A 24,492-nucleotide genomic window follows, 5' to 3' on the forward strand; every position below is an offset into this window, starting at 1 on the left:
ATGTCCGTCCGTCCGTCCGGCCATTGATTTTCGTAACAAGCGCAACTAACGCCCGACAACGCGAGATTCACGTGAGAGCGTCTCACGATATTTCAGCCCCGATCTTGAGAACATGCACGTTACGCCGTCGATATTTAGCGGATAAGAACCCAAAGGTTTCATGGCGACCTTTAATTTGTTCCTCTCAGCGCGGAGTAGACTCGCAGTGGCCGGTAAGCGACATTGTCAGCATTTTATTTTAATCATGCTTATCACTCTTGAGCTCGCGTGATCCCCTCTCCAGGAATCCTTCTTTGTTTTTAGCGAGCCGTTTATGAAACTTGAGAGCCGCTCGCTCGCTCGCTCGCGCATGACCGAAGAATTCCCATTTTCTCTCTTTGACTTTTCGTGCCAGGATCGGAAAGGCGCATCGTTTCTTTTAACGCGTGTTTTGTTAGACGTAACCTCGCATAAAAACACTTTCGAAGGAGAGCCATTGCGTTTCTTTCTCTGGGAACGAAAACGGGAGAGGTACATGTCAACATTTTGTTAACAAAAATCTTCGCAGACACTTGGCAGCTAAGAAGAAAGCACTTGATATTATTTTAATAGGTAATATATATGCATATGTAAAAGGTATATATATTATACGTGTATATATACTTCTGACGAATAATTTTATTTGCATCTTACTATTTCTGTTATCAGCTTTGCCAACATGGAATCAAAAGAAGATATAACTCATACCACACAGATAAAGACTGAAGAATTTGTCACTCAGATTAATGATTTGCTGAACGAATGTAAAACTGAAGAAGTCATAAGGCTTTTGGAAAAAAATACGCACCAAGTTTTATTCGACAGTGCTGCTATATGTCTCATTATTTCAAAACTTACACGCTCTGTATTACATCATGAGAAAGAAGTCTTTAAATGTGCCTTCAATGTGTTGATGCACATGGCTAAAACTGAGGCCTGCTACATGATAATAGAGCTACAAAAGTATTTAATGCAAGCTAGCGACCACGAAAATTTCAGCGCAGTTTTAAATGTGTTGAGAATTTGTCTAATAAAAGTACCAACGAAGCAAGATAAAGTCATTGACTGGTACTTGAAGTCGTTGGGAATATATATTAAGTGCTTACCACTGTCAGACGAGCTCCTTGACAATCCAGAAGATATCGATAGACTTATATATACGTACGAAGAAATTCTGACATTCACAGAATCAATAGTGAAAGAAATGATAAACAGCAATTCCATAAGCGAGAATAAATCTTTGTCCGGGAAGTTTATTTTTACCTTTCTTATTAAGTTATTTGAAAAGCCGTTTTGCTTTTTGGATAAGTACATTCCTAAAAGAATTAAGTACACAAATCTCATAGATAATATAATGAAACAAGCGTTTTACCTTAATGGAGATGTATTAGGTTTCTTGGATATCGTTGACCGTAAAAAATTCCCCGACTTCAAAGAGGACGAAGACGAAGATTACAACAATCCTATTTTATCACAGTGGATTTATGAGATACCGGATCTAGCCTATGGCAATTTTTATTTTCACGTAGTTACGAAGGAAAAATATTGGATAAACGTGCCTCAAGTATATAATTTTTATTACATTTTCGAAATTTGTACATTTTTTTTCAAAGAACTGCTTAATCATCAGTGTTCTATATCTAACGGATTAACTTTCATGGAAACTGTTATGAGACGTATTCCGCTTTACTCCTTAAATTCCCAGGTGTTTGAATTAGAAATATATATAGAATTGTTGGCGTCAATTACTAAAATAATGATTTACTCCAACAGCGATAAACAACGCAAACACGCGGTGAGCGTACTTCAAAATTATATCGAGATTTTTGACATGGAAGCTAGATATGCTGTTATTGTTAATTTGTACGCGATAGCTGAACATTCTGGGTTAAGAAGTCACATTACCGGCATATTTAAATCTTCTATCATTCAATGCCTCAGTACAACTCCGCCAAATCCTCAATTTCTCGGAAGAAATATGGAAATATTATTGAAGAAGGCTTGCAATTTGCCACATGGAGGTTTTTCTGACATAATAGAATTAACAGAAGAAATTATCACTGCGCTGAACTTGCTAAGATTTTTATTCATCAGGGATCAAGATAACGAGACGGGAATTTGGGATATGGAGGATATGCTAGAAAATGATTATCTGATTCCGTTAAGACAAGGCATAGATTTATGCAGAGCACATTGGACTGTAAAGATGGCAGATTTAAAACAAACAAAGAACTTAACTGAAAAACAAGACGCTGAATCAGTTAACGCTAATATAGAAGTTGAATTATTTGTCGGTGGTAAACTATTACCAATTATGCCAGTTTCTGATAAAATTGAGATCTGTTATCAAGCGCTAAATGCTATAGACGTTATAGAAAGCATTCTTGTACGAGTTAACGAATGCTTAGATTAATGCACAAATTAAAAGATTGGAAAAAGAATAGACGTACTATAAGTAAAATATATATATATATATAATTAACTGTAAAAATGTCATATAAAATTGTAATATTGCCTAAAGTTTAATAAACATTTTTCTAAAATTACATTTGTCGTATGAATATCATTACGTTTTATTATTGCGTGATACAAATGATAACTATATATTGACATAAGTCATTTTAATGCGTTATTTTTATATATCGCACATATTTGTGTATAATATATATGCGCATCGTGTAGATAATTTTAAAAGTAGTTATTAATTTTATTAGGTTTTAGACGTTTATGGACTTCCAGGGCTTTGCTGGCCGATCAATTTGAAAACGATGATAAAAAAACAGAATTGCAACAGTCCGTGCACGAGGAGAATGACGAGGAGTACGAGAAAAATATAAAAATGAAAATACTTAACGCTTCTTTAAAATTCGTTCCTGATATGGGATGGAGCAAACAAGCTATTAGTGCTGGTAATTTGAAATATTTCTTTTTACATTCTATCTTGTAATTAATTTTTCTACTATCTTGAAAGATAAATGTAATCTTTTTTTTCTGGATTTTTAGTATTCAAACATATCTAATTAAATTTCAACGTAAAATAATATTAATTTTAATAAAATAATTAAAAAAATACTGATATTACAGGTGCTGAATCAATTGGATATCCAGGTGTAACACATGGACTGTTTCCAAACGGTAGCGCGGCGTTAGTGCTGTATTTTTATTCTTTATGCAACCAGGAATTAAAGCAAATCTTGGAGAAAGACGCAAAAGTCATTGAAGCGGATCCCTCGAATCCGCGGAAGACACCAGAACAACAAGTTCGCGACGCAGTGGAGACCCGGTTGAGGATGGTGATTCCCTACAAAACAACCTGGCCGCAAGCAATGGCTATTATGACTTTACCGCCGAACGTACCGACTACTTTGGCAAATTTATTAACTTTGGTCGATGATATTTGTTATTATACTGGTGACAGGTCTGTCGATGTACGTCGTATCGTTAACGCTTATCTGTTGGTATAAGAAAAAGATATTGTTGGAATATGTGCTGTCTAAATAAGGTATATTACTTTGATTAGATTAACTGGTATACCAGAAGGATGATACTGGCGACTATTTACAAGGCCACCGAATTGTACATGCTGCAAGATACGAGTGACGATCACAGAGACACTTGGCTATTTCTGGAAAGACGAATAAAAGATACTTTGCAAATACAAATGATACTTTCCAGCTCAAAGAAACCAGACGAAGCTCTAAGCCGAGTTTCGGAGACAGCCACTGCTGTTTTTATAACAGTACGATTATTTCTAGTAAATTATATAATTAATACTGTGAGCTATATTGTTACATTATACATATATTTTTCTGTTCTAGGCTCGCAATATACTTGGATTAAATTAACGAAAGAAAAAATAGACGTGAAAGACGATTCTAGGGAAAGAGAATTTCTGTAGGTGTTTTTAAAGTATTAATTGTGTATTAAAATCACTGGTAGAGAAAAGTTTGATTTACTGAACTTAATTATTAATTAGATATTATTAATTAAGAAAATATTAGTGATTATAATTAATTTTTTTTTTATACAGTGATATATTTTAACAAAATCTGTACAATAAAATAGGTTATAAATCTATTTCTATGCAAAATGTAAAGATATAAATTGTTGATTACGTAAAGCTGTATGAATTTTTTAACAATAGATTAAAAACAATTCGTTTACCCTGCATATTATCATAATTAAGTATAATCATAGAGTCAATTATATAAAAAATTTGCTCTATTTATTCATATTCTGCTACTGTAAAGTAGCAGAAGAAGACAAAGTTTTATCTACGATTATTAACTTATAGAAATTTTATTGCAAATTTCTCTTAGGATTATACAACTTGTAATAAATATGAAATACTCTCTTTTGATAAAATAACGTAATATTTTAAAGAACAATATTAATATTTTATCTTTTTAATAGTTTATAATTTTCTCCTGCTTGTGAGATAATGATACGTTATAATTAAAAAAAATATTATTTTTTAATTTTGTAAAATATAACATTTTTAAAGTTTTTAAAAAAACAATTTTTTATACGTGTGATTTTACGCGTATGCATATGCATATAAACTTTTGTCATTACCTCATCGTAAAAATTTATTCTTTAACTCTTTTCTTTAATTATGTATTTTGGCAAAAATAATTTTATTAATCTCAACATTTTTTAATTATTTTCTTATCTGTTTCATTTTAATAATGTGCTTCTTGAATATACCCTTTGATAGTTTTTGGCAAAGGCAACTTGTGTATATTATCTAATCTAATATACTGACGAATGACAAAACGGCAAAGATATTGCAGACTTCTTACTTGTGTGAATCTGCTCACTGGTTTTGTTAACCTGACCGGAAACGATGGGTATCCCGGATATTTCGGCCGCGAGTAACAAATCACAGCTGACTGGCTAAAGTTCATGGAGTGATTTATTAAGGCGGCCACTGAAGTAAAGCCTTCGTTTTCTGCGCTTTGATTGCACAGGGAAAATAGGCCACCACTGTGCTCCATGCGCGCATGAAGCATCTTCCCGGATGATTTAAAGCTGAGTGTTAGGACGTACCTACAGAAAAGTTGTGGAATTTTACTTAGCATATGAATATAAATGGTCACCGTGCAAAGTAATTAAATTATTTAGGTAATGCACCTATCGTCTGATGAATCTCGCACCAGAAATGCACCATCTGGCTCTGATATAAGTTTAGCGTCAGCTTCGTCTCCTGATATGGGACCCCAATACCATCCATATTTACTTAAATTAAGCAACTCCTTTGCGAGACTTGCTTTGACTTTATGTTCGTTATTCAACGTTTCGTTTATATTGCCGGGAATTCCTGCACTGGAAACTACCACTGTTGCATCAGAATAAGCAGAATGCGTCACTGCCGTTTCACTAACGGTTGTCACGACATCGCTCACGGATTTATCTTGCTGTCTCGTAGAAACTGCATGGAGATTTGTGCCGGTAGTACCATACTGTGTGCTGTTGTTAACTACATTTTTTTCAGTACTGTGACAGGAGTTATCAAGTAAGTCACCACTCAATCTGCTTTCGTACAAAAGTTGTCTTTCTAACAAGGCCTGATCGTCGCTTGAAAGCGTTTGGTTTTGGCAAAGGTGAAGAGACTCAATGACAGATATGACGTTCTGCTTTGTACCAGAACAGGAACTTGCTGTTTCAGTCTCTTTGGTCTGAAAAGGAGAATTATTTTAGATACGATAAACATTCCAATAGATACAACGACTATTTTAAGAGAAAAAAAAATCTTGTTCCAGACGGTAGGCGGCGAGGAGCGAGGGAGATGTTGTAGCACAAAAGCTCTACCTTTTTCTTAGATTTGCACAGATTCTTCAGCAGGAGATGCTTCTTGACGTTGCACACGAAGTCGAGGAATGACAGCCTGCTGCTCGACGAGCCTCTGAGTCGGTGCTCCGTCGACCTGGCATCGATCGTCGGGTCCTCCCGCTTGTATTCCTGGCACCGATTGCCGTCGCACCGCCGGAGAAGCGTCGCGAGCTTTCCGCTTGCGTTTCCGCGTTTAGATTTCCGTCGTGCTCCGGTCTGCCCCGTCGCCGCGGTGCTCGCGGTCGAGTCTGGGTCCCTACTCTGATCTGTCATGTTCGCGTGCGACAGCGAACGCACGATAATACACAGGCCGAATTATCTCACCCGCTGTTTACGCAGCGCACTCGCAAACGCCATCCGCTTCGCGCGACCGGCGTGATTCCGCGTCCCGAAATGATCGCCGAAAATCAGCCGCGGAGATCGTTCAAAAAAATCGGGCAAGACACACTGGCGTTCAACACTGACAAGTGGCGCCACATGGTGGCAAGCAGCGTAATTAATGGCGCCATAAATCAAACCCATTGGTTCACGATAAACCAATTAAATAATAGATTAATTTTTTAGTTCCGAGAAATTTCGCTACGAGCCACCACTGATTGAATTAATTTAGAGTGAATTAATTGTATTACGTATTACTTCAATAAAAGAACAAAAAGAAAATTTGTGGTGCGAATCAACGTGCTGATTATCAGACGATCGAACGGAGGACAAAATCAAAGCAAAGAAAAGAACAAGGCAGACGTTTTAATTCAGATAAAACATCGCACGTAAGTAATTAAGATATATATACTTTGAAAATTTTTTGGCTTTATAAACGACTTTTGAAATATCACGTTTATTCTTAAGATACGTTTTTTTCCATTTCTTAATTTATATATAAATTTATCTCTCTTTTCTTTTTATTTTGAACTGCTTTTGTACTTGAAAATTACAAGACAAATTAAATATATAAATCGTATAATTTCCGAACGCGAAATATTTAAATTAGCGTAAGAAATATTTTCGTAGCATAATCAATTTATTTGTCTATTAATACGCAACTGTACCGTAAAACGAACGGGATTATTTAACGAGATAAAAAAAAATACCTGTAAATATATAAAATACGAAATATATATATATTTGCTTTTATAGCATAACATATATAATTTAGATAAGTATACATATCTTATAAGTGTTACACATCGTATCATAAGTTCAACGATATAAAAGATGACAGTTTACAGATTGATATATACAAAGAAACGGCAAACGCCTGGTCGTATAATAATATAACACTCCAACGCTTCTTATAGCCGTTAAAAAGATAATCGCGATTGTATTCACGCACACAGTATCTTATGTTTACAAATCTTGTTAAGATTGTCAAAGAAAGGAAGCTTATCATGGTTGGTTACAGGGGAGGTTCATTCTCGTTTAACGCAAACGTGAAAAAAGATCTGGCAAGTATGTCCGAAAAAAGAAAATATTGAAAAGCTAATAATAAGTCTGTCAATTAAATTTTATATAAAACATCGTTTTGGATGCGCTGTTAACAAAGTTATTAAAAAAAAATAGAATGTCAAGAAGTCTTTTTTTTTTGTTTTTTTTTCTCTTTCTTTTTTAACTTAAAATCAGCTTCGATTGGTATTTATTTTCTTCTGCAAAACTTTATTACTGTAATTGTTCTTGCAGTCTTGATTTTTTGGAAAACTTAAAAGACAAACGCGCCCGTTGCATTGACAGAAAAAAGTGCACTTGGTTTAAAGATAACGTTTATTAAAAATAATTTAGAAAAAAGATAAAAGACTCGTCGCGCTAATTTATATAAAGGCGCTATTAAAATCTGTATTTGTTAAGCGCATTATTTTGCCTTTTATCATGCTACTAACAGGCAGCATATGTATTTCCACAGGACTTCTTCAGTGCCCATAAAGAATTCATCTCTCATATTTTTACAAACATTATTCACGTTAAGAAATATAGTATCGTTCGGTTGTTTAGTCTACGCTTAGTTAGCTACTTAAATATGAAAATACTAAGCCTACTAAGATAGTGTGAATTAACGCTCATGGAAGCACCCTGAATCACTGAATGACAGTCACAGGCCCGGGTCCTCGATTTAGCTTAGCGTTTAGCCCTGACACAACCATCTAAATCAGCGTATCGATCACTTATATGTATGAAAAATTCAAGTCCAAAAAAAACACAGATATTGAACACTTGATGCTGAATACAAGAACACGGGCCAAGCTCTATTGTCGGCGGTTACGAATAGACGAATTTTATAATTCACTCACTTCATCCCATTCATCTCGCTATTTCTATATTTGATCAATAAAAAAAAAAAAAATAAAAATAAAAAAAACAGAAGGACGATAAGTACTCGTCGCTTTTAACGAAAAATCACGACGGCGCGATTAAACGTGACCATCTCTCTATCCCGATATGCAAGTTTTGGTTTGGACTAGGTTCAATTGTCGTAAGGAATCCACGACTCGGACATTCTACACACCGGGATAACGGGACGGAGGGAAAAAAGGGAATATTCGATGATTACGAGACATGAATCCGCCGCTTGTACTCAGACGTAGCTCTCGTCGTCGACGATGGATCTACCGAATCCTAGATGCCTCGTGGTGATGGGAGCGCGCGGTTGCGGTGGAGGCCGATAAGGCGGTGGCGGTGGTAACGATCTGGATCTACCCGCGACTTTGTGCCTGTCTTCGAGATTCATGTGCACCGGCGGTAGGTGTTTGAGCCTCGGCGGCAACGGCGGCGGTGTATCCGGCCACAACGTAGTTCTCTTCTCCTGTTCGTCCTCGCGAAGGTCGACTACGCTTTTGTAAGAATCGTTTGCGTCCGCGGTTCCATAGATTTCGGTTGATCGACTTCTATCTTGGCAGTACGTAACTTTACCGTCGGATTCGCCATTCGATTCTTTGCCGTTGCAGTACTTCAACGCTTCCATATATATGGATGCGTTTACTCTAACGAAGTCGTCGTATAATTCACAATCGCGAGCTTGACGACAGCGCTCTTTCTCCGACATCGGTGATTCGAGACTTACATATTGAACCTCGGAAGACTTTACCTTTTTGAATTCGTAACAATCACTGCCGGAGCGGGATGTGTCGCCGCTGCCCGTTAAATCCTGCTCCGAATTGTGAATCGACATCCGTTCGGCACTTCGAATGTCCTGCTGCAAGCTTTTACTATTGTAATCCTCCGATAGTATTTCGTAACTTACGTTCAACTGTCTGCTCCGGTAAGTCTTGCAGTTTTCCACATTTTCTTTTATTGTGTCTTGTCTAAGGTACTCCCTGTCATATATGTCTTTGTCGCCGAATCTCTCTTTTCTGTGTTCGTGCTCGTCCAATTTATTCGTTCTAGGCGTTCTTTTGAGCTGCGCTCGTAACCAATCTTGTCGTTGGAAATTAGACGGCTGAGACGAATTGGGATAACATTCATTGGCTTTTTCTTCTCTGAAGTTGTGCTCCGTACTATTTGTATGATTTCCAGATGCATAGCCATTCAGCCTTTCTTCCCATCCGCATCTATAAACTGGCATGTAGGTTTTACCATTAGATTTTTCCTCTTTCGTGAAAGATTTATCGTAATTGGTAGATGTTGGAGCGTTTGGCGCGGAGTCTTCTGAGCCTACGGGCGATTCCGGGATGAATAATTGACAATCTGACAAGGTCAAGCCCGAGTCTCTTGATAGAGACATGGGATCTCTACGCGGAGCCTCTGTGAGGTCCAAGCTATCCAAAGATATTCCACCTGCTGAAAAGAAAAAGAAAAAACCTTAATAATAAATAATGCAATTATTAAAATATCCCATTATATTATATATATAATTGTCAAGAAAATGTTTTTTTAATTAGTTTATTACTTACAGTGAAGACTATCGGTGCTTTCCTCAGCTCCGCTATCGCTGCGCGTATCTTCCCCGAGGAGATGCGTAACATCGGCGCCGAACAGATCTTCGCAATGACGGATCAACATTTCCGTGATCGTCGGGATCGCTCTACTCTGATTCACCGTCGGATTCGAAGACCACAGCAAACTCGGACCACAGCAAACGCCGAGATTGCTGGCGCACATCAAATTACGTTTCGATCGTTTCGCCACATGATGCAGCACGCAAATTAAATGTGAGAGTAAGGTAAAATTCGCCTTTGGCAGTCTATGTAAAATGCTGAAAAAAAAAACAAAAAATTGTTTTAATTTTATTATTAAGCGTACACCAGTTTTATTAATTTATTTATATTTATATTTTTTTTTAAAAAAGAAGCAAAAATAAATGACGTTCTGTAACGTTCAGCAGAAATTAAAAACAACATTGCTGAATCGTAATTGAAATAAATTATAAACCTTTTAATTGTTTGAACAGGACTCGACGTATCCAAGCTCTCCATCCAGAGAGGAAAGAGATGAGATGTTAAGAGAGGATCCGGCAGAGATCTCAAGAAGTCCTTCAGCAAAGCCGCCACAGCTATAATCGGTGCATCCTCCAAACAGCTGGGATCTCCTGTAGACTCGATTTGTTCTCGCAGCTCACGGACGATTCGGACATTCGCAGACTTGCGGAATATCCCTTGCATGAACGGACCTTTCGCGAATAACTGCTGCAGCATCACGAGAACGGGTTTAGGCAGGCCGTTCTCGTCCAGCCGCGCCAGAGGTACGCCGAAGAGGTGCGGATTCAACGACAGCGAGCGGCGCAGCAGGCCAGTGATCTTCGAACGATTGTTCTTCTTCGCGGGCGTTTTCATCACCGGTCTAAGAATGAAGTGACACAAGTCGACGCCGCTGTTGTTGATGTGCACCAGATCGAAACCCTCGTCCGTCGACAGCATGTGTCGTAGACGTGACATCTTCACGGCGAATGGTCGCTCGTGCCCAATCAACGGATACGGCGGCTCGTCCGGAAACGTTCGTGCCCAAAGCTGGAAGGGCCCTGAAGAAGCCTGAAGGTCCCACAGCGACATCGCCTTGCTCACGCAGTCCTGTGCCGTTTTGTCGGAGTAGACTGTCATCGTTTTGAACTGCAAAATACGAAAACGACACGTGAGTACTTCTACCTTCGTCGGATGTTGCGAAAGGATGAATAATACATTGCCAGATTCGTCGCTCCCTGTTTGCCGACGAGAAGACAGCGTTTATCTAACGGAAATTTATTCACGATCCAGGCGGATTATGCCTTCATGCACCATCGATGAATTACGAGCGATGATTGAAGGTGAATGCCGGCACAATGCCGCGACGACGATTCTAACGTGGCACCGACGGCGCGGGATAAAAGACGTCTTTTACGAAGTAAAATACCACCGGGAAGGTCGAGTGATAATCAAGTTCCGCGGATTCGAGCGCGCGACAAAGAATAACGCGCGCGAAAGGCGTTGAACGCGAAGCGTATCCGTCCTCGCGTTAAAAGACGAGGCACACTTACGTAGTCGGTGTGCGTGTCGTTGTCGTGGTACATAACTTGAATGTTCGTTTTCAACGGCTCTTTACTTCTTTCCTCTTGCACGAGCTCGTTCAGACGTCCCCACCAGAGATCGCGTGCTGCAGCGGTCCTGCAAGAGTGAATTCAACCGTGACAACGATAACAATTGCAAGATCCTCGGGTTTTCTATTTAATGCTTCTGTCGCCTCGATATTTGCAGATTTGGAATAGAGTCCACTTACATAAAAGTGGCCACGACGTTCGTGGTGGGCCAGCCAATTACGAAGCTCGTTTCCACGGACTTGCTGGTCTCCGCGACGTCTTCTATATGACCGGCCGTGAGCCAGAGCTCGCTCATCTTCACAATCTGTTTCAGTTTGAAGTTCCCGCTGCTACGAGCCTTCGCGATCAACAGAAGATCGGTGAAGAGGAAGAGGTGCCTCTCCTGAGACTGCATGCCCTGAAATTGAAAAAATCGTTAGTATTAAGCTTGAATTTTTTTATTACCGATATTTTAATTTATTCCAATTCAAACGAATTTATTCGCAAATATGTTTTATTTGTGATAATTTATTTTTAATTATTTTTTACCGTGGTAAATTGAACAGGGGTTTCTAGAAGGAAAGTCCTAGTCGGCGATTTTATCGGAGAAGAAGCACTGTCCGGGATATCCAGTCCCTTCTGAGAGAGTCCTCTTGTCAGCCTGGCTGGAGTGGTGCCATTTCGTTTACGTAACATGTTCTTCGTTTTCTAAAAGTAATAAAATATATAAATATTTAATTTTAAAAAGAGCGTATCGAGAAAGAAAGATTAGGGAGTTTAGGATGAACCGACAGGAAGCATATATGTATAGAAAATAGACAGAAAGAGCAAAACTAGGTAGATATAGACGAGGAATATTTTAAAAAATCCCGCGCATAACTCCGCGCAAAATAATTCAAATTAAATTTTACCCGCCATTTTTTTTTTTTTTTTTTTTTTTTTAATAAACCATTTTATTTCTCTTTTGATTTTCGTAGTCATTGCACTAACGGTATCTGCCATTACGCCGAAGAGAGAACGACGCACTTTCCATGGAACGAACGTAAGTATCATTCACCGCTGTCATTATTGTCAGCCTCCCATTTCTCGGTGACACGGTTTCTATTCCATTTCTAACATTTTTTTTCTTTTTATTACAGACGCGGACGCAGAAAGTGAGCGTTCCATTGAAGCGAACGTCTATTTCGTCGTTCGCGGTGACCGGCGGGGTCGGCTCGGGTGAAAACGAGGCTGGGAAAAATTATCGGATAATGCGTCTGCATCCGGATGGCTACGCGAATGAACGTGGGAAGGAAGTGCGTATGCACGGCCCGGAACCTAACCTCGCCTAAACGCCGCGCAGCACGCGAGAGCATTTTTCCGCAGAGGCAGGAAAAAAAAAAAGGAAAAAAAAACGAGATGTGTCTAAACGACCGTGAGAAAGGCTGAATCGTCCAGGCGGCATTGTCCGCGATACCGTTTTGTTGGGCACCGTTGTTTGTCGCTACATCATTTACGTCCCCCGCGAGGAGGAAAACTTTGCGTAAGTGGTTTTTATCGTTAAGCCGAATCGCCCGATCGGGAATGAGAATTATCGCACGCCGATGAAACATGTCGTACCGTAGTGACAACGTCTCGTTCATGCAGCCGTAGGTTGTCACCGGGGAACAGCTCCTGGATGCGGTGAAGGTCACCCTCTAACTGTCCACGGTGGAGAACCGTCCCGCTGTCAATGCACTCGTTATCTATCAAGCTCCTCGCTTCCTGTCCTAGGTACCTCTCATAATCAGCGAGCCTCTGCACCTGCGCAAATAAAATCGTACGTTTCGTCAAGTTTTTTCTTTTTATTCTTTTTTTTTCTTTCTTTTTTGTGGTGAAAAGAGTTACAGGAGGTTTTTTTCTCCTACGTCATTACGAGCGAAATTAAATGTTGCACACGTCGATCGGCGCGGCTTGCGAAATTTCTTTACCGCGTAATCGAACGTGGAGAGGAAAAAAACAAAAAGTTTGCAGTTGCGCCGACGATTGATTCTTACGTAACTCTGCCTATCATTTTCGACAAATTGTTAGATCGGTCGACGATTTCCAAAGGCATTGCGAAAAAGCGGGAAAGAAAAGCGTGACGATGAGGAAATGTGACTTTCCTCCGTATCGAATTCTCCATCGCGGAAAATCGCGATATCTCTTTAATAATCATCGCCGAACGCGGAAATAAACGGGAAACGTTGCCCGAATAATCTCGGAAATGCACGCCGATTTTCTTGCTAGAACGAACGCGATAATTATTGCTCGCGAGCCGGAGATGCGTTATGTAAATTGACAACGTGCCATTATTTGATGTACGTACAATTGTACTCTTGTCACAGTCGACAGCCGTGCTTAGGAACCGATTCAGACGCTGATTGTTGCAACGTGTCACGTGTACGACTTCATTAGACATTCATAAGCGGTAATATACATAAGCATATACTTTAACGCGTCAATAATAAATATAGCGTTCATCGAAGTCATTTTTAGCACCTCAGCGAACTTAGATTTTTATTATCGCATTTAATTTGATATATTAATAATTTTTTTTATTAGATTTTTATTAGATTAGATTTTATTAGATTTATTAGATTATATTTTATTAGATTAGACTTTTTATTTTAATTTTTTTTTATAGCGAGTCAAACATTTTTCATTCACGTAATTTAGGATTCAGATTTAAATCTTCGTCACGCGGACTGTCGGCTTTATGATTGATTCCTGCGAGCGATGTGAATCCCATGACTTCGATAACGAACCCCACTGAATTCCGATGTTGAGTCACCGTCAAATTCCGTCGGTGACACTCGATTATCCTGACTGATGGCGGCGATCCTCGCCACGGATCCCCGCGCGATCTCCCGCTTCTTAATTATCATAAGGTGGCAGGTAGTTACCGCGCCCGAGGAAATGCAAGAGTAGGCGGCTGTTGATGGCCCCCCCGAACGCGTTCTGAATTAATTCGCAGTTACCGCAAAATACCGCCGCCGGCGATATTTCAAGCGATTCGCCGCCGCGCTTCGGAACCGCGATATTCTCGAAAACGTGCGCGCGGCATCCATTAAAGACAAGACACCCCAATCTTCTACATTAAGCGCTATCCCAATCAACAAATAAAAAAAAAAAAAAATAGTACGGTAAAAATAAATAATAAAATATTAAGCGAAAACGTTAAATTCAGAATTGCGATGTCCGTTTCATATTTATCGCTATTGTGCGTATTAATTAATTGAAGGCGATTAAGAGAGTCCCAATCAACAAATAAAAAAAAAAAAAAGTATCGTGAAAATAAATAATAAAATATTAAGCGATAACGTTAAATTCAGAATTGCGATGTCCGTTTCATATTTATGCTGTACGCTGTTGTGCGTATTAATTAATTGAAGGCGATTAAGACAGTCAGGAAGGACTATTGTCTCGAGTCTTCTCGAGGAAAAGTCGAGGGCTTTTCGCCAGGCGTATTCTTCCTCGAGAATACTTCGGGCATTCATTATAGAGGCTCTTTTAAATATAATTCCATGATGAATGCCGCAGCATTCATTACCGTGTTTTCTCTTTCGCGTGTAATCCGGCGCTTGACGTAGGTACTCGTTATCGGCATCCTTGGACGTGTATACCTGTCCCCGCGCGTATTCGCAAATGGGATATTTAGCATGATCGTCCCCGGCGTTTTCTCGTTTCCCCTCCGAGTTCCCCCTTTCCCATCGTCATTGTCTCGAAGCCCGGCTCTACGTGACGTATACACGTTACTTTTACGCGCCGGCACTATTTCCGAGCCCATTTTCGCACACTTTCACCGCGTGTCGCGTCACGATTGCGCTCCTAGAAAGAGCCACGGAACACAGCTATCGACACTCCGCAATTGACCGTAAACGGCCGTCATTTCGACCGAGATTTAAAGAACGCCACGCGGCGATTCTCGTTGCGGAATTTAATGTCTTCATAGTCGAAAGTTATCGCGATAAATTACCGGAACCGACTGGATGTGTAATCGCTCGGGCGTCGATCGGTGACTTAGCCGGTCGCCGAGGAAAAGAGAGAAGGCTTTGAACAGCGAGATTAAGGATCGAGAGCTGCTACTCCGCATCCTTCGCTTTTCGCGAACCGCGTTTCGTCGAGCGGCTTGGACCGCGCGACGCGAATACGCGGTAATTCTGCAAAACGCGACCGTATCTCTAGATTCGCCGCTGGGCATATATGCAGACGTGCCTGAAAAGGTGTATACCGTTAGCACTGACGGCGGCCTCGCGAGACGACTACCTCCGGCGCGCTATTTCTCAACGCCGGGGCACGTTTACACCTCACGTGTTCGCAATATCGCGCGAACCCTCGCAGCATCCTCGCGGGACTCCCCTTTGACGTTGAGCGCGCGTGCAACGGTAAATCGCGGAACGAAATTCCACCGTCGAGTGCACGTGGGTAAGAGCGCGCTATTCTTCCGAGAGAGAAAAAGAAAAAAGAGAGAGAGAGAGCCCGACGGAGGCAAACACGTGGACGTGGTGGCGAATTTTTCGCTCGCGCGACAGGAGCGCGTCGTTTGATGAATTTCTGGCCCCGTGAGCTTGGACAGCGCTCGCTACGGGAATTCTCGAGGCTAAAGCTCCGCAACGGGGATCGAAATAATTAACGTCAATCACATCGGAAAGCCCTGTTATCAAGATTGTCTATGGCAATAATTATTTCTGCGAAGTTCGAGATAGAAATTAGAGTTTTAAAGACGACGAGGTGCGGGGATACCAAAAATTAAATGTTCCAAGCGATCTTTGAGTATTTAAAAAAGAAAAAAAAAAATAAAAAATAAAAAGAACTTAAGTCACGCTAACGTATATACTTCTTTCGCAGGACACCGCGTACGTGTGCACGCAAGACAAATTACTACGCCGTGACGTAACGCCGAGAACACCTGCCTCGATGTTACAAAACCCGCTTCCTGGGACAGCGCCTTACGCGCGTGCACGAGCAACGTGCGTAGAACATTGGAGCAAAAGGGCCGCCGCTCCGAGGATCAGGATATCGATACGTTCGTCCCGAGAGAAACTGATATATCGCTGCGTGTGCAAACTTCTCCCGAATAAGGTAAGTCACGAGATTAAAAAAATGATGAACCTCTTAACCGACAGATAATTAAATAATAAATTTAAAGATCGCGGAATAAATTCTCCCTCCTCGTCCATACGTTATTAAAATTAATATTCCTTCTTTGGATAAATCATAAATTTCTTTTCTTTTTTTATTTTCCCCCACAAAAGTAATTTTTTAAATTGAAAGAAACTCTCGATTACTATTCCAAGGCATTATTTAATCGCGATAGAAGGCGATACGCGGTATGCAAAGTGGATTACGAAACGGCATTCGGTATTCCGCGATAATTCCACGGCGTATCTGCCCACGTTCACCTTTCGTCGCTTCGTCGGAGGAGAATCCCCGTCCTAGGACGGCGCTTCCTCGTGACGAAGGCTGAATGCCGATCGTCTCGTTTCACCGCTCGTTGCTCGGAATTATCCTCGTAAATTGCCGCGATCCGGGCACGAATTCTCGCGCCGTAGGGGACCTCGTCTCGCCTTCTACTTCACCGATTAGCGGAGGCTTTCCTTCGCGCCGAGCACGGGACCGGTGTCGATGCGCGACAACAGCCGCGACGGCATTATCGCGCGACGCAAACGCGACGGTGATAAATCTGTTTCCTTTGTGCGGCGGCTGCGAGGGGTCGGGCAGACCTTTTCTCGCGCCGTTACCGAAAGACGGAAGGCTTCATTATGTTGGAAGAAAGTCGCCGTGACACCGGAGATAATAACTAGTCGCGCGCAATTTCCACGTCGCCCCGAACGCGCTCATTGTCGCCCGGTAATGCAACTGCCTTCGTGATTATTATCGATTCGAAATGCAAACAATTCATCTTAATCTCGAAGATTGCCCGGCTCGAGATATTTACTTGCCCTCCGCGGAGGAGATCGTGCCTGACTCGAAGTGACTTGCACAGCGCGTTCATCAGGATGGATTTCTTTTTTTTTTTTTTTTTTTTCCTCACCGACGGAAATTGTATGGTAATTAATAATAACGGTTAGTTAAGGTAATTAGGCACGTTAAAAATTACATAATTTTCTCGCGCACTCGAGTATTGTGCCGCGATAAATAAGTATGAACGAGCCGCGATCTCCGGTTAACTTTACAGAAATTTTCTAATTCACCGTAACCTTATCGTAATATATTCGTACTTCGATTCCAGAAGATTACACGCGCGGCGTATAAAAAGGGAAGAACTGTAATACTGATTGTTATTAATTAATATAGTCTTCAGTTATGACGTTATCAAGATCGCGTTGATAATTAAAAAATTTTCCCGTTAGTATCCTGGAATTGTAATTTTAATAATTCTATTCGATAATAATTACTTAAAAAAACATAAAAAAAAATATATAAATATAGCTTCTTATCATTCTCACGTAACAGCGAATAGAGTTCATTAAAATATCGTTACGTGACGAGGATAAGATGCACCGCGCGCTGTAATTTTTTTTTTTTCCACATTAGTTATGCCATTTTTATCAGACGCCGGCGATATTCAGAAAATTCCCGAAGGCTGCGATACAAGTTGAAACATCGGTGGTGCTTTTAGTGTAAGAGCCTTGGCTTAGATTCCAGGTTTGTCGCGTGCTCGGTGACGTAGAACGGAAAGGAGACTCGATTGCACAGCCACCTTAACTCTCGTAATACGCCGATGACGAGGCTCGCATACCTGCCGCTTGTAAAACGATCGGCTTAGAATAATTCTGCATCCGCGTGTTTAATGAAACGCATCGAGAAACCTTCGGCTATATTTATGTAAATGCACGCGGCGATTTTCCCCGTATCGTTTTCTCGTGCGAGAGAATAAGCCCCGCATACATATGTAAACGTGTTTTTAAAATCGTCAGACAATCTCGGCATCTCGTTTCTTTTCCGCGACCGTGTTAGAGAAGTTTCATACACGAATAATTCACACCGCATCGTACTACTCGATCCTTCTCGACGATTCCCGCCTGGTTTCTCGGGTTAATTTATTATAAAATTAGTCCAAACGTAGCTTGATATTCAGTGTTAATATTTACGTCCGTGATTTAATAATTGATAAGTAAGAAAATATTAAGTCGGACAAAAAAAGGATTTATTAAGTTTTTTTTTCTTTCTTTTTTTTTTTTTAAATCGAAAGTTTTAAAATACTATTCGTAAACATCGAATAAATAACTTTCGTGCGTTTTCTCATTTAACGGTAAACTGCTCGATATGAATTCCTTCTCGAGAAGGTTGGAGTAAATTAACGTCGAGCATGGATTCATAATGGATCGCTTACCACGCCACAAATTATAATCCCGACTTAGGAGCGTTACGAAATCGATTCCCAGAGGAATTACGACCACCAAGCGACAGACAGATATTGCTACAAAAACAAATAAAAAAAAAAGAAAAAAATAGAAAAAAAAGAAAAAAAAGAGAAAAAAAAGTGGAATCCTCGCAATCAGAATTTAGGTCAAATGAAATTGACTTCTTGATCGTATAACTGTTGAGAATTATTGAGACACGTCGCTAAATGTAAAAGATACGTGTGTAACACCGGCTGCCTGTAAGAGACGATTATGTCATTCCCCGAACAATTTTATGTCACGGGCAAAATTTTGACGATCTGCAACGAGCGGCCTGTTACAACTTCCCGATTATGTACTGCACATGACGTGTACGAAGGAACAAAGAGGTCTGAATAAAGGGATATTCAATAATTTACCGTTAGTATTTTACGAGGATATAAGAGAAGGATTTAACTTGACGATTTGCAGTGTTACCTTCGGCGCGTTGAAGAATGCATCGAGAAAAATAAGAGAACAATGGCAACGCTTTGGTCTGATCTCTCTCTTTCTCTGTCTCAATAAAATGCAACAATTGGATTTTCCGATTTGACATTTTCTGAGCAAATGAAGAAATTTCAAGCGGTCGAGATGATATCGACATTGTGCCATTAAATTGCCATTACAATTTTTCACGGTGTATGATAAAATAGATTTAATGATTGTATTGTCTTTAAACAAATAAAAAAAAAAAAGGAAAAAAATAACAGAAAATTAATAAAGTGAGAAAAACAGTTTTAGATTGCCATTACAATTTTTCACGGTGTATGATAAAATAGATTTAATGATTGTATTGTCTTTAAACAAATAAAAAAAAAAAAAGAGGAAAAAAATAACAGAAAATTAATAAAGTGAGAAAAAAGGAAACTTAAAAGCCGACAGCCAGGAGAATCAGCCTCGATGAAAGGAATTTGGTGAATGGGAGTGCCGCGTGCAACTCGTTTTTCTACTACAATGGCTCTGACGGCAATCACGTATGTGCACGAGAGAACGAGAATTTCTCGCAATCGTAGCCGATAGGCGCGACGATCATGTTTCCAAGGTAATCGAAGGAGATGCGCATCTATTCGTGAAGACGCAGCTACTAACGCAGCTTCGAAATCGACTACAAAAGACACCGGACCTGCCGTTAACAAGGCGTAATATTAAATTTATTCACCTGTAAAAGAAACTTTACTCCCGCAAGCACGTGCGTTTAAATGTTTACATTACTCAGAAACTGTCTTGAAAATCATCCGGCGTTTAAATAAATCTACCATACCAATATTTCGGATTTCTCCCTTAAATATCTCAGAGATTTATAGTTTTCCGGCGTTTATTTATTTCTTTTTTTTTTTTTTTTTCACGCATATAAATCACGCACGTCGCGTAATCAGTTGTTGTCCAAGACTAATTTAGAATGGGCCGAGCGTGGACCGCGAACCTCGTCATCGTATGCGTTATTATACACGCGGGGCGACAAAATTCCCCGACGACAAAACGATATCGTCGAATGCATAATGAGGCCTGACGTCATTGTCCGGAAAGGTACAAGCCCCCCCGATGGGGAGCCAAATATGCCACCCACGGGTTTTGATCGCGCATGACAGCTTCCCCCCCTGGTGCGTCCTCTGAATTATCATTCATCGAATATGCACGACGTAGATTAAAAGGGGGAGAGGGGAGAAGAAGGAAAAAAAAAAAAAGGACAATGTTTGCCGTGTGATTTAAGCGTGACGACTTCCAAGCATCAGACATTCGTGCCATTGATCAACAAACTTTAGTCCCATTAAAAAATGCAAAACTGCTTTAAGAAAAAAAAAGAGTTAAAAAGAAAACTGAATGTAAAGTTCAGTTCTGTAATTTTCGACGCTGTTTAAATATACGTAGTTTTTTAATTTTATTTTTGTTAAACAAAAAAAGGAATTGGTTATTCGATATATTTTTAGTTTCTGCCGATTTTAGAATCTGCTGAAGGCGGGCGGCTCCTTCCAGATTTTTATACATTAACGTTTAATCGAAAACGCGTTATGTTTCCAAAGTTTTCGCAAGATTCAATTAGAACTGTCATAAGAAATATATTATGAGCCGCTTCAAGTAAGTGAGAGCACTTTAATCGGGAGAGCTAATTAAACGTAAAACTTTTTACGGACTATTAAAATGTATTCATACAGAATATAAATATATATTTTAATATTCGATTCGAGAGTGTTCCTCCGTTTAATCACGTCTTGACGATCGATCGTAACAACGATCGTGCTTAAACGACACGCGAGAATCGCGAGCTCGCATATAAACAGCATTTTTAATCGCGCTCTGCCGAATCTTCGTCGCTCGTGGTCCAAGCGCGTAGCTTCGACTTTTTATGACGTCGGGCTCTTTCTTTCGCGGACCGAAGAATCCCGCAATTAGCACGAGGTCCAGCGCGGAGAAAGAGAAAGAGAGAGAGAGATTCGAGAACGGGGAGGACAAGGCGCATCGCGCCGGTTTGAAGCGAGGTCCAAAGCTACCCGGTGAAGATTCGCGATAGGGAAGAAACGCGGGAAGGGAGTGGATGTCCTTGAAACGTGGTAGTTAACCGCCACGACATCAGCGAGAACGAAGCATTACCTATCCCGTCGGAGGTGAAGATGCGCCGAGAGGTACGTGCACGCACGCACGCGCTTCCGCCGAGGGCGAGAGAGACGGCGACGTCGGAATGACATTTGCGGAGAATCAACGCGATCCTCAAGAGAACGACAATCTTCAGAAAACAGCAGGAAAAAAAAAAAAAAAAAAAAAAAAAATTGTTAATCTAGGAAAAAAAAAATTGCCTGACTAGGAACAATAATTGAAATCCTAGAGTCTTCTTAAAATCTCGGATTTCCAAAAACGTCCTCGCTCTGCTCCTCGCATCTTCGACTCGTAGAAATCTGAGATTTTATCTCTCTCTTTCGGCGCATCGAAAACGGATCGATGTAAAATGTGGCCGAGAGGTACAAAGGCGCGCGGGAGAAAATGAAGAAGAAAAATGGAAGGTGATTCGAAGGTCCATCGGTACGCCCACGGCGAGGACGCAATTACGGCTTAACGTACGATTTAATGCGCCGTCGTTTTGCCCGGATTTGCCCGCGACCCCGGCGCATGCAAAAGCCGAGTGGCCCGAAAACTGGTTGCGCCCCGGCCGGAGAAGATGCCTACGGCTGAATCGAGGGGGCCAGGATATGCTGGACCGATATTTAAAGGGCCCCGGCATTCGCGCTCGGCTTCATACACCGACGCGACGAAGGCACTTTATTTCGAAGCCCCTCGCGCGAGAAAGCCCTGCGAATCGGCATTCGCGCGGCGCATCGCGGTTGGTCGTATTTCGGTCAAAATATCGCCGCTCGTGCCAATTCGATTCTATGTTTATACTACTTGCGCGTAATTAAACGAGCTTTCTCTCCGCGAGTCGCCCGTTGTACTTCGCTCATAATTGCGCCGCAGCTGAAATAAATTCCGCAACCGGATCCTTTTTTTTTTTTCTGATTTTTTTTTCCTTCGCCTGGTCACGCCGCGCGCCGCTTTCAATGTAACGATCGTAATCCGATTAAGTTCTGATTAAGTCCAGGGAAAATTACGGGAATCCCGCGGCGAGTCCGTTCGCGAACTTCTCCGACCAGGCGCGCGCTTTGATTTTCGTGAATATTAAACGCTCGTGTCTGTTTGAAGTAGGAAATAAAGGTACGGGCAAGTTCTTTTATTTCCGATCGTCCGTAGCGATATTAGAGATCGTAACTTGCGGCTCGCGTAACTGTATTTCCGCGGCAGGAAAAGAAATTTACTCGCTCCCCGCCTCGCGGTATTTTCCGCCTTTTCTTCTTTTTCAAGCGGCGAGCCCTCTCGATTCCTCGGCGAGGACTTTAAAGATCGCCAAGAGCCTTACCAGGAAACGCATGCGAAGATACCGAAGGCGGCTCTTTCCTTCTCCCTTTTCTCTCCTCTCCAATCTTCTCTCTCAGCCGTTCTGTGCACACATACACATACATACACACACACAACCGCGACCGCTTCTCTCTACTCTTATTTCTTCTCCTCTTCTTCCGCCTCGCGATCTTCTCTCTCTCTCTCCCCTGCCTCTTCGTCCCTTTGTCCTATTCGCGTCTCCAGGAATGATTCCTCATTCGTCACGAACAGGTGCGGTTCTCGATGAACGAAACGCTACCTCTTCGATCGCGACTCTTACGCGGAAATTAGCGCGGACGAAATTAAATCCTGACGACACGCGACACTTTGGTCAAACGCAGTCTTATCTCCTCTCTCTCTCTCTCTTTCTCTCGATCTGGAGCCGCTAATTATTACGTCAGCTGTTCTCGTTACAATCCCGCCGGCGCGTCCACTCGGGGTACTTAACGCGGCCCCCTTTTTTCCCTTCGCGCTCGTTGACGAATAATAAAAATAGCGCTCGAGCGGCCCGCGGATTATCGCGTTAAAACGCGTTTATCGTCGACGGATCGACCACAACGAGGGTCTGAAAGTCGGTGGATGGACCACGGCGGTCTATGGAGGTCGGTGGTGGATTTCGGCGAGGGTGGAGGTCGGTGGAGATCCCGGCGAGGGTGGAGGTCTGCGGACGGACCACGACGGTGCGGCGGTGACGACGCCCGGTTATATATTCGCGTTCATAAACGGCCCGTACGCAACACAATCACCGTTGAAAGCGACTGGCGCCTTTAACGAGCGTGCTTTTCACATCCTTAAGAGGGGTCCCTGTGTAAAGCTTACGAAGGGTCGTGACAACGACCTTGCCGACGTCTGGTTGCACGGGACGGCCCTTAGTCATCGTTCAAGAATGCCGGGCTGATGTGTATCTTACGCTTATCTTTCTATTACGAAAGAAGCGACGCGTTTCTGTTCTCACATGATTTCCACGTCACCGAACATACCTTTAACCCATATATTTTCCACGCTCGCTCGCAACCAAACATTAAATTGTTCTTGCACGCGGCTCGCTAATAAAACTACAAAAAAAAAGACAAAAAAAAAAAAATGTAATTCCTTCAACACCTTTAAATTTTCGCGTTCTACGTAAACTCGGATCTAGATTAAGCAACCCGGAGTGCGAACAGACGCGAGTGAACAGCTTGTTTTAATGAGCGCAAACGGCCAAGTTATTTATTCCTCGTCTGTTCTAGATTCGGCGTGAATAATCGGTAAACGGACCGGAAGCGTAATTAATTTTTCAAAAATTATCGCAAGTTTTTCTTACTAAATAATAAAAAAAAAAAAATTTCTGGCTCAAAGGAAATGGCCGATTTCCGGGTGACGCGTGAAAAAGGGAGACGGTCCGCAGACTGAACGCGAGAGAGACCACGTTGCAGGTCAATGCACCTGGGCACCAGTTTTCGAAATAACTTCAAACGCAGGTTGGGCGAAGCACGCGGGGTCCCTGGTCCTTCTCCCGGCGCCCACCCTCCGCCGAGATCCGCGCGGCATCCCCCTTTCTCGTCTTTTTCGCGGAATTCAGAATATCATCGTACGCTCGTAGACGGTCCTTCTTGACCGGACGCCAATTCGCCCACTTTATATTTACTCCCCGACGTACGAGAATACGTACGGGGCGATTCTATAAACGTGGCGCGCGGGGGCTCCTTAAACGCGTCCGGTATAAATAAACGCGTTGAGATAAGATGCATTTAGATCCGCGGCTTCGAAATTGGAAAGACGAGGAGTTAAAAGCGGACGCGTCTTCGACGCATTTGGCAGCCTTTTGTTTCGGCCGTTTTGTTTAGCGCACGAAATATTCAAAGTTGAAGAATTATCGATTATTTAAACGCTACGAAGACG

The 24,492-nt window shown here is 41.5% G+C and overlaps 3 protein-coding genes across 8 annotated transcripts in view; 1 reads left to right on the forward strand and 2 right to left on the reverse strand.

Annotated features, from left to right (window-relative positions):
• Nucleotides 1–19: 19 nt before the first annotated feature.
• On the forward strand, nucleotides 20–4,138 carry LOC139112259 (ubiquinone biosynthesis protein COQ9, mitochondrial-like). 4 transcript variants are annotated; one of them, XM_070673180.1, is made up of 5 exons: nucleotides 20–212; nucleotides 2,733–2,927; nucleotides 3,103–3,446; nucleotides 3,539–3,757; nucleotides 3,837–4,138. In XM_070673180.1, the coding sequence occupies exons 1-5, from the start codon at nucleotides 161–163 to the stop codon at nucleotides 3,861–3,863; spliced, it is 837 nt and encodes a 278-aa protein (XP_070529281.1). In that variant the 5' UTR covers nucleotides 20–160; the 3' UTR covers nucleotides 3,864–4,138. The 4 variants fall into 4 exon arrangements, with proteins under 4 accessions (XP_070529281.1, XP_070529278.1, XP_070529277.1 ...); XM_070673177.1 differs by lacking the exons at nucleotides 2,733–2,927; nucleotides 3,103–3,446; nucleotides 3,539–3,757; nucleotides 3,837–4,138 and adding exons at nucleotides 284–615; nucleotides 688–2,596 and having other exon boundaries at nucleotides 32–212; XM_070673176.1 differs by lacking the exons at nucleotides 2,733–2,927; nucleotides 3,103–3,446; nucleotides 3,539–3,757; nucleotides 3,837–4,138 and adding exons at nucleotides 284–591; nucleotides 688–2,596 and having other exon boundaries at nucleotides 32–212.
• A 94-nt stretch (nucleotides 4,139–4,232) lies between these two features.
• LOC139112261 (uncharacterized) lies at nucleotides 4,233–6,329 on the reverse strand. The gene is made up of 3 exons (XM_070673182.1): nucleotides 5,830–6,329; nucleotides 5,152–5,696; nucleotides 4,233–5,067 (listed from the first exon to the last, which is right to left on the reverse strand). Exons 1-3 carry the CDS (start codon nucleotides 6,121–6,123, stop codon nucleotides 4,701–4,703), a joined length of 1,206 nt encoding a protein of 401 aa, XP_070529283.1. The 5' UTR covers nucleotides 6,124–6,329; the 3' UTR covers nucleotides 4,233–4,700.
• A 636-nt stretch (nucleotides 6,330–6,965) lies between these two features.
• Nucleotides 6,966–24,492, reverse strand: part of LOC139112264 (rho GTPase-activating protein 20) — a 166,401-nt gene continuing 148,874 nt past the window's right edge. For all 3 annotated transcript variants that reach the window (XM_070673185.1, XM_070673187.1, XM_070673188.1), the window contains 7 exons: nucleotides 12,923–13,105; nucleotides 11,873–12,031; nucleotides 11,524–11,741; nucleotides 11,285–11,411; nucleotides 10,207–10,880; nucleotides 9,729–10,030; nucleotides 6,966–9,615 (listed from right to left, as the gene is read on the reverse strand). In XM_070673185.1, the coding sequence (XP_070529286.1) occupies nucleotides 8,414–9,615; nucleotides 9,729–10,030; nucleotides 10,207–10,880; nucleotides 11,285–11,411; nucleotides 11,524–11,741; nucleotides 11,873–12,031; nucleotides 12,923–13,105 (2,865 nt within the window). In that variant the 3' untranslated portion in view covers nucleotides 6,966–8,413. The remainder of the gene's footprint in view (nucleotides 9,616–9,728; nucleotides 10,031–10,206; nucleotides 10,881–11,284; nucleotides 11,412–11,523; nucleotides 11,742–11,872; nucleotides 12,032–12,922; nucleotides 13,106–24,492) is intronic.

This window comes from Cardiocondyla obscurior, linkage group LG27, assembly GCF_019399895.1.
Source record: "Cardiocondyla obscurior isolate alpha-2009 linkage group LG27, Cobs3.1, whole genome shotgun sequence".
NCBI classification, from domain to species: Eukaryota; Metazoa; Arthropoda; class Insecta; order Hymenoptera; family Formicidae; genus Cardiocondyla; species Cardiocondyla obscurior.